The sequence below is a fragment of the Eumetopias jubatus genome, unplaced genomic scaffold (genome assembly GCF_037043125.1).
Source record: "Eumetopias jubatus isolate StellerSeaLion01/CBP00866 unplaced genomic scaffold, mEumJub1_p1.0 scaffold_2, whole genome shotgun sequence".
In the NCBI taxonomy this organism is placed as follows: Eukaryota; Metazoa; Chordata; class Mammalia; order Carnivora; family Otariidae; genus Eumetopias; species Eumetopias jubatus.
The window spans coordinates 168,097,387-168,109,450 of NW_028274808.1; the positions used below are offsets into that span (position 1 = coordinate 168,097,387).

The window sequence follows — 12,064 nt, forward strand, 5'->3', positions numbered from 1 at the left end:
CTGCTCGTGGTGTTGTACTCTTCCCTGACCCCTAAACACACTGCCTCTTATGTTGCTTCTTTCATAGAGAAATGTATGTAGAGGAGATTCCTAAGCCCTGCCCCCAAATAATAATAATAATAATAAAAATTAAGAGAATGTTAGGACTCAAAAGAACCTCACAAATTTATATCCCAATTCCTGAGGCCACTAAGACCTCTCCCCAGACTGAGCAGTGACCGGTCTGATGGCCAGTCTAGTGTAGAGATCCAGACCCTGCAAATTCAGTGCCCCAACAAAGGCATGCTGCACTGTGGGGGGTGCCCACCTTCAGTCCAGTGGTTCTCCCTCCCCTCAGAAGCCTGTAGACCTTGGATTTGCTCCATCTCAAAAATGAACTTTCAAGACAATATCTGAACACTTCCAAAGTGCAGATTTCTGGGACATCAGAGGATAGATGTTTAATAAATATGGGTCAGACTAGCGAAGGGTTGATACCATCAAGTGCTACCAACGTAGAGAAGCGTGTTAATGAGGATCACTTAACCTAAGTAACAGAAGTGAAGATCTTGCCCTCAGATATAGGAGAGAGTTTTTGTTTTGAGGTTCCCTGTTGGGCCCCCTGAAATCCCAGGACTAGGCAGAAGAATTGTGTACTCTGCCTACCTGAAGGCTCTATTTCTTTTTTTTTTTTTAAAGATTTTATTTATTTATTTGACAGAGAGAGACACGGTGAGAGAGGGAACACAAGCAGGGGGAGTGGGAGAGGGAGAAGCAGGCTTCCCGCTGAGCAGGGAGCCCGATGTGGGGCTCGATGTGGGGCTCGATGTGGGGCTCGATGTGGGGCTCGATGTGGGGCTCGATGTGGGGCTCGATCCCAGGACCCTGGGATCCTGACCTGAGCCGAAGGCAGACGCTTAACGACTGAGCCACCCAGGCGCCCCCTGAAGGCTCTACTTCTATAACATCTCTTGAATCCCTTGACCTCTCTTCATCCTACATTGCTATTCTCTTGCTTAGGTATCCATCATTTCTTACCTAGAACAAGCCTCTTAATTTATCTCTTGGCTTCCCCACTTCTTCATTCCCTCCCCCCAAATCCCACTACACTGCATCCATAGTCCTGCAGGACCTGATTCCAGCCATCTCTCCTACCTTCTGTCTCATCACGCCCCTCCTTGTGTGGCTCCCACCCCCTGAATCTTTCCTGCTCTAACAAAACGCTAAATGGAACTACTTATAGACTCCCAAACACTCCATGCTCTCTGACTTTGGAGTCACTGATGATCGCTGATTCCTATGCCTGCAACTTTCTCCTTTTCTACTTTACCACCATTTTATTTGCTTACTCCTACTCACTCTTTAGTACCTAGCATAAAGGATGTCACCTCTTTCAGAATCCTTCCTTGACACTCTAAGAAACTACATGTCCATTATGAGCCTATGGGAGTTCTTTTCTACGGCATCCTTATTCCAGAATCAGGCTGACAGAGGAGCCACCACCTGAGCTCCATCAGCTGCCATAAAACAGGGCAAAAGAGAGTGGGTAGAGAGACTCAGACACTAAGTCTGAAGGCTTCCACCCGGAAGTCACACTTTACACTTCCATTCAACTTTCATTGCCCAAAGCAAGTCGTATGGCCATATCGAACTTTTAAGGGTTAGGGAAGTTAAATCATACTATGCGCCTAGAAATAGGGAGAACTGGGAATATTTGTTAAGCAGCCCTAGTGACTTACACATTAAAGTAAGTTGAGGCCTGGAAGATCCCCAATGGATTTGGTGATCTTAATGAGAAGTGTTTAATTTGTGTGACGGTGGTGGGAGCCATGTCAGAGGAAGCTGTGTGTGACTGAGAAGTAAAGAAATAAAAAGAGTGAGAACAACAGACCACTCTTTCCAAGATGTTTGACTGTAAAGTAGAGGAGGTAGATAAATGGTGGTGGTGGTGGTGGTGGGTGCCGCCAAGGAAGAAAATAGTGTTTGGTAGTTAGTTATGAGTATGAGTGTAGCTTGAGCACGTTTATATGACACAGGATACATCCAGGTGAGCATGAGTGTTTGAAGATTCCTAAGAAGAGGAGTTGGGTAAGGTCTTTGAGCCGGTGGAAGAGACTGGACTCTAAAGCATGGTGGAAGGATGGGCTTTAGATTAGAATAGGCTTCCCTCCTGGATACAGTAGGAACAATGGAGAAGCAAGTGCGCACAGATGTCAACCGCTTTATAGATTGGGAAGTAGGAAGTTGAGGGAATCTTGTTCAGTGGCTTCTGTTATTGTGAAATTAATTGATATAAAGCTGTCATAATCTATTCCACTTGGGGAAATTTAGGAGACTGTTAGGGGGGAATAAAAGGATGCCCCTTTGTAATACTTGTGGTTTCCTAGCATAAAGGTTGGGAGGATGCTAAGCATATCGCTTCTCTGTACACAAGACCCCAAACTGAAATGCCATCTTCTAAGCACACATATAAACCCAGTGAAAACTGGCTCATTCATAGGAGTTTTAACATGGCTATGAAATGAAAGTCTGTTTTTGCCCAAACTCACCCCCAAATATACAGGGATATTTATTAACCCCAGAAGCTTTCTCCCCACCCGCTTTCTGTCTTCAACCTGAAAATGATTTCTCAACACATACCATACTCACACAGGTTAGGACGACGTTGCTTAGCTGAGAAGAATAATCTTACCTGATCCTTTTCTTTGGAGCAGAAGAAGATGCCTTCAAAGTTTCAGGACATTGCTACCTTAGGATGTTGCTATTCTAGTTTTTCTGGCAGCTGCTGGCCTGGAAAATCATGATCCTCTCCGTAAATGTTCTTCTGCACCCTGCAAGCTTGCTCAGGTCTCATGATTATTTTTTTTCCTCCTTTTTCAAATAGTTTTTTTTTCTTTTTTGGTTCAGACAGAAAGGCCTCCCTGCCTAATTTAATTTTGTTTCTCCTTTCTTTGTTACAAGCAGATGTCACTTTTACATCTGTGACTCTGATCAAATGCCCCATGTCTCCCCACCACCAGCCCAGCAGATGTTACTACTATTAGCCAAACTCCAGCAAAAAGAAAAAAAAAAAAAGGTAACAGGCAGCCCCTTCTGCTAATCATAGCATTGGTCAGGGAGACAACTAGAGAAGTAGAACGGGGCTCTTCCGTGATGATGTCCTTAAAAAGATACATACTGGAGATCTGTATCCCATCACCTATATGGAGGATAGCACTTAGATATGGGGTGTCTCTGAAGTGAATTTAAATACAGAAACACCATCTATGAGTTAGCCATAAAGCTCCAACCCAAACCCACACAGCTAACCCAGGGCAGATGTCTTTTAAAGTGACATGACCCTGGACACATAATATTTATATGCAGGAGTAAAGCACCACATTAATCCTGCATAAATATTGTGTAAAAAATAAGACAAAACATATAATTAACTTCTACACATACATGTCTTCCAGTATATTCTTAAGAGAAATTTTCTGCCCGATTGCTTTATTTTCTCCCATTTGGTATCGTAGAGCCTGCTCTTTCATATGCATTATAAACATGCAATAGGAAAGACCAGGTCCATGCACTGTCTAAATTCCAAAGTGTTTAATATGCAATTCAAGGAGACTCTACCATCATCATCATCTTCTTCATCGTCATCACCACCATCATCATCACCATCATCATCATACTCACATCTGACATTCACTGGATTCTTTCCAGGTGCCAAGCACTGTGTTAATTGCTTTGCACACGCTATTGTCAATCAGTTAATGATTGTTAGTCCCACAGTGCCAGGAGGTTAGTTACCAGAAATACGAAGAATTTCTATTATGAAATGTGTATTACGGTTGCTAGGCAAATGGAAAATGTGGAAAAAATTCTAAAATGCTAGAAGATGGTCTCTACCAGTGGATCTTCATACTTGGGGATGCTGTGGTTGGTTTGCTTGATGTTCCAGGGAAATGCTCTCAATAAATTCTGACTAGGTCATTTTCTTAGTGCAGGTGAATGAGAAAGGCTCCTGCCTGCAGAAATCTTTTTGGAGAAACCCAAGGACAAATCTTGCCTTTTAAATTCTCTGGTTGAGAGAATTGTTGGTTCTGAGGAGAGCTTTTGGCAGTCAGTGGCCTCGCTGTGCTAGGATAATTTGGATGCAATATCAAATAAAGCAATCAAAAGAAAATTCCTCTGAAACTCTCACTGGTATTTAATATTTTATTCATTCCCATGTTATTGTGCTTCGCCTGCGGTGAAACAGCCTCAAAACAGCCTCCTAGGAGTGAGGCATTAGGAGGCTGACAAGCGTTTTCCCATGAATTGCTACTACAATACAATGGCATTTTGTTTGCTGTTTTGTTTCCTTGTCTTCTAACATTCTTTCTGACTTTCAAGGAAAAAAAGAAGAAAAAGAAACCTTCCTATGAATGGCAAAGAAAAGGAAAGAAAAGTTTCTTTTAAACTTTCAACCTTTTTCATTTGGTACTGGGTAGCATGTAAACATTTTTTTTTCTCATGGTATATATGCCGGTAGTTTCTTCCCTTTTTGTGTGTGTGTGTGTGTGTGTGTGTGTGTGTGTGTGCGCGCGCGCGCGGGCGCTTTAAATGGCTTTTTTCTTTCTTTCTTTTACCACAGCATTGCCTTTCCATTATTGATTCAGAAAATCGGCAGGGAAAAAAAAAAAACAACAACCGTGTACACATATTAAGAAAGGGAAGTCAGAGGAAGATGGATCAAACCATCCATCTATCCATGCGGTCATTTATCTATCAATCTATCTCCGCTACCCACCCGCCTCTATTAAAATAAATAGCAGGCACTGTACACATTGCTGGTTGGCTGAAGTTGTGATCTGGACAAAAGGTCTGTTTGGGAAAAGGATGCTGAAGCTCTAATTCTATTTGTGCCGGTTGAAAATCAGGAGGGGTTTTTCTACACTTCACTTTTATTAGATTATTTCTTATAGATGGTTTCTTTTTTCCTCCCAGACGCGTGGTGGTGGCTGCTGAAGCAGTTGGTCTATAGTTGGAATAATTAAATTAACCATTTGGTACAACTTTTAGGGGAGAGCTCGCGTGTAGAAAGCACAACTCTAACAAAACAGGGCGCTGGGGCTGGGGCTCCGGTCTGGCCCAGCCCGGCAAGCCTTTCATCTTCGGAGCAGAAGCAGGACCCCGGGCCACAAAAGACCCACAGAGGGGACGACGGGCCAGGGACGGTGGGGGTGGGGTGGGGTGGGAAGAGGGACGGTGACACTGAACAAAATAAACCTACAAGGCCTACAAAGGGGAAAATGAAGTCAAGCGCATTTGCTCATCGGACCGTGCGGTCCCGGCGCTGAAAGGTCCCCTGGTACAAAGAGAAGGAGGCGCACAGCACCCCGCCCGGGCGAGGCCGGACAGCAGGGGGCGCCTGGAGAGAGGCCTGGGCCGACCGGGGCACCGGGGAGAGACCGGGGCGGTGGGGCGGGGGAGGCGGGGAGGGAGGCGGGTGGGCGCCGCGGAGCGCAGGGCTGGGAGAAACCCAGCCCCCGGGGCCGCGGGGCCGCGGGGAGCGCGGGGCGGTGCCCAGCTCCGGCCCGAGGCTGGGCCTGCCCCTCACACCCTACCCCGCCCCGGTACCCCCCAGCGGCCTCGCACTTCCCTCGCCGGGGCGCCTTGGGCCCCGCTCCCCTGCTTCTCCCGGTGTCACCCTCGGAAGCCTCCAGATCCAGCTCCCCAGTGCGGCACACAGCACCCCCCACGTCAACAGCTCCTGCGCACCCAAGACTGCCCTCCTGCACCGACTAAATCCCAAAGTTCTACATCGTCACTCAAGAGCCACCACCCTCGGTAGCTGTTGACATAAACCCTGCTCCTCCGAGCTCCCTTCACACTCCGAGTCCGCGGCCCGCCTCCGCCCCAAGGGCTATAGGGGCCTCCGGGGACTGTCTGCAAATTGGGATGCAAGGTGTAATTGCCCCGCACTCTGGGCGGGCGTAGGGCCCGGGCCCCGGGCGCAGACCCCGTGACACCGGTCGGGGATGGAGCTTCTTGGGCAGAGAGCGCGCGCTGTACACCCGGCGGAGACACAACCCCCGGTGCACCAAGGCACGGGCGCCAAGAGAGGTGTAAGCCTGGTATTTGCCAAGCCAAGGGCCTTGAAGCCGAAACGCGTCCCCTCCCAGACGCTGTGTCACACTTCTGCAGAGAAACGGCTGAAACTCCACGTGAGCGGGAGGAGCGGGCTAACCCGGCGCCACCCAGGCCAGTGCTCCCTGCATCCACACCCCTTGAATGCGGGCCTGGGGCAGCAGGGTCGCGTTGGGAAAAACCCGGAGGCACCCCCCCAAAAGTTCGAGGGATTCGAAAAACCTGGACAATCGCTGCCTTATGTTTGACAACCTATCCTCCACCTCCCTTAAGGCGGGGTGGGGGGGGAGGGTGGTGGTGTAAATAAGGGTGGGGAAATTCCATGGGTAGCGTCTGAAGGGGCACAGCCACCTCCCGCTCTAAATGCAGATTCATATTCATGAGAACGGGATAAATAAAGACAAATCCCCACTGTAATAACACTTGGATTCCCATCCGTCTTTGCTGGCCTTTAGGTTTAGGGGACCGAAGACGGATGTTTGCATCTCTTTTCTCCTCTTGTCTGGTGACCATAAAGAAAAACCATTTAGAGTGTTGCAATTTGTTTCTCGCCGCAGTACAACCTTGTACACATTTATTTTCATTTCACCCCCGTGCACAAAAAAAGTGCACACTGGTCACCAAGGGCCCTTCTTTATCAAATACGCATTGTACAACATACAACTGCAATAAAACTATCAGCCCTCCCCATAAAACTATCACCAAGCCGCTCTGCGGGTCCTGCTGCCTGCACTCCCGACATTAGGTCTTGCCAACGTCCACAGGATGCGCCATCACCTGAAATCAGCCTGAAACTCACCCAGCAGAGAAGCACAAGGCTGGGGGGCCGCCGTCCCTGTTTAATCCATTACAGCGTCCGCCGCAGTTTAGTGCTCAATAAAACACGGGGGCAGTGGAGAGCGGGCGCCCATCCACTCCCCAGCACTAGCATTGAATTAAACCACTTAGTTTGGCAAACACTGAACGCCTAAATGCCCCTATAAAGACTTTATGAGTTTGTTACTTTAATTACTGACTTGTTACAGAGCACATAAAGGGGGTAATGAATGCAATAAAACTAATTATCTACACATTTAATTCATATAAAATATCCAGGGTTTGTTTACACCACCCGGCGATTCAACTAAGCATTCCTCCTCTTGCCTACCGAGAGAAAGGATTTAATGAAATACTTTTCCTTATTCTGCTAGAGCCTAACGAACCAAATGAAAATTACCCTCCGCTTAAATCATGGGGCCACTGAGGTCCACAAATCACCGTTCGCCTCTTTGTCTGCAGCTTGCTGCCAGCACCCTAGAGCCTGAGGAGTTGGAGGAGGAAAGTGTTCGACCTGGAGCCTGGGCATTTTGAGAGCAAAGATTTCTCTCACTGCAGTCAACACACCTAAAAGGCAAGCGGACAGCAATCCTCTTTGCGAAACCCCGGGTCTCTGGTAGATTGGGGGCACCTGCAAAAGTGTAGGTGATAAAAGAGGAGAGTGCCCGAGAGGGATGGAAGAGGGGACACATTTGGGGACACTTCGTGCCCACTTGCTAGTCATGGCGCAATTAAAATCAACAACCACACAGAACCTCCAAACCAACAAAATGCAAACTCCGAGCTAATGCAGAAAGACAGAGAGCAGACCTCAAAGAAGTCATCAGTAGAGACAATCCAGATGTTTCACATTCAAGAGCTTTACTCAGATGTTGCTTTATTTTTTTAAACAGCTGTGTAAGCGGAGTCTCTAGAAAAGCATGTTAAGCTGCGACAAGAAATGCAATTTATAAGATGCTCTTTTTTTTTTTTAACCCCCTCTACCAGGTGTATTTAAAAGAAATCCGCTTATCCTTCACATAAACCCCCTTGGCCCACTTACTCTATGTTACAGGGCGCCTGAGTCTTGCCAATGTCCCAGTCCTTTATAACATTTCATGCACTTCAGGGGGTAGGCTTGTTGTTAAATTGAGCGTGTAACGCTCTTACAAAACAGGTTTTCTATGACATCAAGGTTTCTTCTCCCTAACCGAGGGGGGAAAAAAAAAAGAGGACGAAGAAGGGGGAAAACACACACACTATCTCAATTTATGCCTAAGGTATATGATCAGTTAAAAAGGCTTAAAAGCTCGGGGAAATTGGATCAGGGAGAATCGTCACCCAACTTTCATTATTTCCAAGTAGTGTGATTGAATTAAAGGGCAGGGAGCTGGTTAGAAGGGAGGATCAGGGGCTCAGTGCGTAATGGTGTGGTATTAAATTCTAATTAGAGATGCAGGAATCAATGATAGGGAGGTTGGACAGCTCAGTTCCCCAGTGCCAGCCCAATAGACGGATGAGTTATTGTCATGTAAAAAGCGCCAGCAATAAGACCAACCGCTTTGCTATTGTCCAAGTGGAAAGAGCCAAGTTTATTATGAGGACTATATGCTCTAGAGACCTCAGACAAGGCATCTCATAGGAGGCTTTTTCATAAAACTAGGCTCTGCTGGTAGTAAGGAGGCCAGTTTGGAGGCAGGCGTTGAGCTGTGCACATCTCCCCACTCCAGCCACCTTCTCCATACCCATCTTTTATTTCATTTTTCCACTTGGCTGAGCCATCCAGAGCCTTTTCAATGTATAAAATGGAATATTCTTACCTCAATTCCTCTGCCTACGAGTCCTGTATGGCTGGGATGGACACCTCGAGCCTGGCTTCAGCCTATGCTGACTTCAGTTCCTGCAGCCAGGCCAGTGGCTTCCAGTATAACCCGATAAGGACCACTTTTGGGGCCACGTCCGGCTGCCCGTCCCTCACGCCGGGATCCTGCAGCCTCGGCACCCTCAGGGACCACCAGAGCAGTCCGTACGCCGCAGGTAAGGACCGCCAGCTTTCTCAGCCGAGGAAGCCGCCTTTCCGCTCGTATATAGGAAGCCTTGATTGCATTTGAAAATGGAAATGTGTTTAGTATTTACCAAACGAAATTTGCTTACACAAATGAAAGAATTTATCACGTTAGAAGCGATTGCAGGGAGGGGTAATTCACTTACAGGGTTACACTATCCTAGTCACACCCGAACCGCCAACAAAATTATCTTAAGCTGCCAAAATGATAGGCATAATTTATTTACTTTGCGATGAGACGTAAAGCTTAGAAAATAATTAAATAACAAAGAGTAAAGCTCATTACTGGCAGTGTCTCTCTCTCTCTCTTTTTAAGAACCGACAGCGGCTCACACCTCTTTGGCTGGTCATTTTTATGATTATTTCTTTAATTTATTATTTTTTTTGCAGCACTCTTCCCCCAACTTTTGGGCAGGGTCAACTTCTGAGAATTGAAAAGTTCCAACAGTGGGAGTGTTGGGTAACTTCTTCCCTGGTTCCCTGGTATTCCGAATGATGTTTTTGGACTTTTTTCCTCTCTCGTTTTTCCTTATCAAAGCATTATCCCGTGTCCCGGCCCTCGGCCGTCCCCACTGCGCTATTTCAACCCATCCAAAGGCGCCCGTGCCAAGAGGGGACTCCTCCAAAGCCCGAGGTTCGCCGGTTCCGGTATATAACTAATTTGCTCGGTTTTTCTCGGCAGCTCCTCGCAGCCAGTCGCCCGCGCGGGCGCCGGTGGCCGCTCCAGTGCTACCTGACCTTGGAGTCCGCACATTCCGGCTCCGCGGCGCGCGCGCTCCGGACAGTTTTGCTCACACGCTGTCCCCTCTGTCGTCCCCCAGTTCCTTACAAACTTTTCACCGACCACGGCGGCCTCAACGAGAAGCGCAAGCAGCGGCGCATCCGCACCACTTTCACTAGTGCGCAGCTCAAAGAGCTGGAGAGGGTCTTCGCAGAGACGCACTACCCTGACATCTATACCCGGGAGGAGCTGGCCCTGAAGATCGACCTCACCGAAGCGCGAGTCCAGGTACGCGCGCCCACAAACCGACCCTGCGTCGCCGCACCGGGCCGGGTAGGGTACGGTGGCGGGGACCGGGCGGTGCTCCTGAAGGTTCGGAATACCCGGCCCTCTCAAAGACAAGAAGGGCCCGGGACCCAGGGCTGAGCAGAGAGGCCAAGTTCGGAGGGGCTGTGCGCACGAGGAAGCGTTAGGGTGCGCGCTCTTGTTTATATGTGCACAGGTGCAAAGCCTTTCCCACCCCATGTAGCCCTGCAGAGACTTTCGGGGTCTTGGGACGTGAATGAGCTAGGCTTTTGCAGGACAGAAAGTGCCTTGTAGGAGGCGTGCAGACTTTGCCTCCGTATTCGACGTGGGCTTTTTGTTTTTGTTTTTCTGCCTCCTAACTCAAGCTCTTTTAACTTGGAACCATGAGTGTGGGTGCATTTTCCCGGTAACTATGACTTGGAACCCATTTGCAAAGGGGTTGTGACTCCATGGGGGTCACGAAACGCGGCTAACTCTAACCTTTTAGGGAAACAGATGCACTCACAAGCTGGCCAAGGCGCCTCTCCAGGTGAGCCCCATTGTACGCTGTATCAGGCCTAAAGGCCAGGATGCGCGGCGAGCATCAAACCCAAAGACCCCCCTCCTCCTTCTACCAATTAGCCTTTAACCTTAGACTTGCGGCCTAGCGGTTACGGCGAGGGTGGGGCGGTTCCAGAAATAGACTGAGCAAAGGCCCGCCAAAATAAAGTCTTCCATTTTAGGGCCTTTCTGGGACCTGGGGTCTTCTAACCTCTCCTGCAAGCAACCATTTCGCTGGCTTGCTCCGGTGACCTTAAGAAAGTTTCTCCGAAGACGCAAGGGCAACAAGGGCGGGGGCAGACTTGGTGGCGGGGTTTTAAAACAAGCCGAAACGGAACGTAGGCCGTCCTAATCCACGCTTTGTCTTATCCCTGCTTCACCGCCTCGCCTCTCCTCTCCGGCCAGGTGTGGTTCCAGAACCGCCGCGCCAAGTTCCGCAAGCAGGAGCGCGCGGCTGCGGCCGCCGCGGCCGCGGCCAAGAACGGCTCTTCGGGAAAGAAATCCGACTCGTCCCGGGACGACGAGAGCAAAGAGGCCAAGAGTACCGACCCGGACAGCACTGGGGGCCCCGGCCCCAACCCCAACCCCACTCCCAGCTGCGGGGCGAGCGGCGGCGGCGGCGGCGGACCCAGCCCGGCAGGAGCCCCGGGGGCCGCGGGGCCCGGGGGCCCGGGAGGCGAACCCGGCAAGGGCGGCGCGGCGGCAGCGGCGGCGGCGGCGGCGGCGGCGGCAGCGGCGGCGGCGGCGGCGGCGGCCGGAGGCCTGGCTGCGGCCGGGGGCCCTGGACAAGGCTGGGCTCCCGGCCCCGGCCCCATCACCTCCATCCCGGATTCGCTCGGGGGCCCCTTCGCCAGCGTCCTATCTTCGCTCCAAAGACCCAACGGTGCCAAAGCCGCCTTAGTGAAGAGCAGTATGTTCTGATCTGGGATGTGCGGCGGCGGCGGCGGCGGCGGCGCGCGAGCCGGGTCCGGGCGGGCGAGTGGGCGAGCGGGTAGGCTCAAGGCTATTGTCGTCGCTGCTGCCGTGGCTTTTCGTTGAGAGCCTAAAGTCATCGCGATAAGAATAAAGAGAAAATGGCGTCGCCCCCATTTCAACCCCACTCCTACACCCCATCCTGAACCCCCCAGCAACACAAAACTCAAAACTTCCCTAGCTTCGCACCTGCCTCAGGGCCGCGCAGACCGGCCAGGGCTCCGCCTGCTGACCGCGAGGTGTGAACAGCGCGGCCCGGACTCGGGGGCACTCTCAGGGGGCTGTGTCTGCGTGTCGGTGTCTGTGTGTCTCGGGGAATGTGTGTCTGTGGCCCGAGCAGGTGACAGGGAGAGTGGGGGGGGGGGCACAACCGACTCAGTGACTTGCTTAGAAAAAGAGAAAAATAAACAATCCCCCCAAATTAAAAACAAACAAACAAACAAACATTAGGAAGGCAGCAATCACTTTAAAAAAACAAGCCAACAAACAATCCGGAAGGGTTTGAAAATCCAAGGGGAAACAAGTAAGGTGGGGAAGAAGGGAGGCTGAAGCTAACACCGTCTATCTTG

General features: G+C 50.1%; 1 protein-coding gene across 1 annotated transcript; it reads left to right on the top strand.

Moving 5' to 3' along the window:
• Window positions 1-8,687: 8,687 nt before the first annotated feature.
• PHOX2B (paired like homeobox 2B) lies at window positions 8,688-11,444 on the top strand. Its single transcript, XM_088020867.1, has 3 exons — window positions 8,688-8,928; window positions 9,778-9,965; window positions 10,929-11,444. Exons 1-3 carry the CDS (start codon window positions 8,688-8,690, stop codon window positions 11,442-11,444), a joined length of 945 nt encoding a protein of 314 aa, XP_087876993.1.
• The last annotated feature ends 620 nt before the right edge of the window (window positions 11,445-12,064 follow it).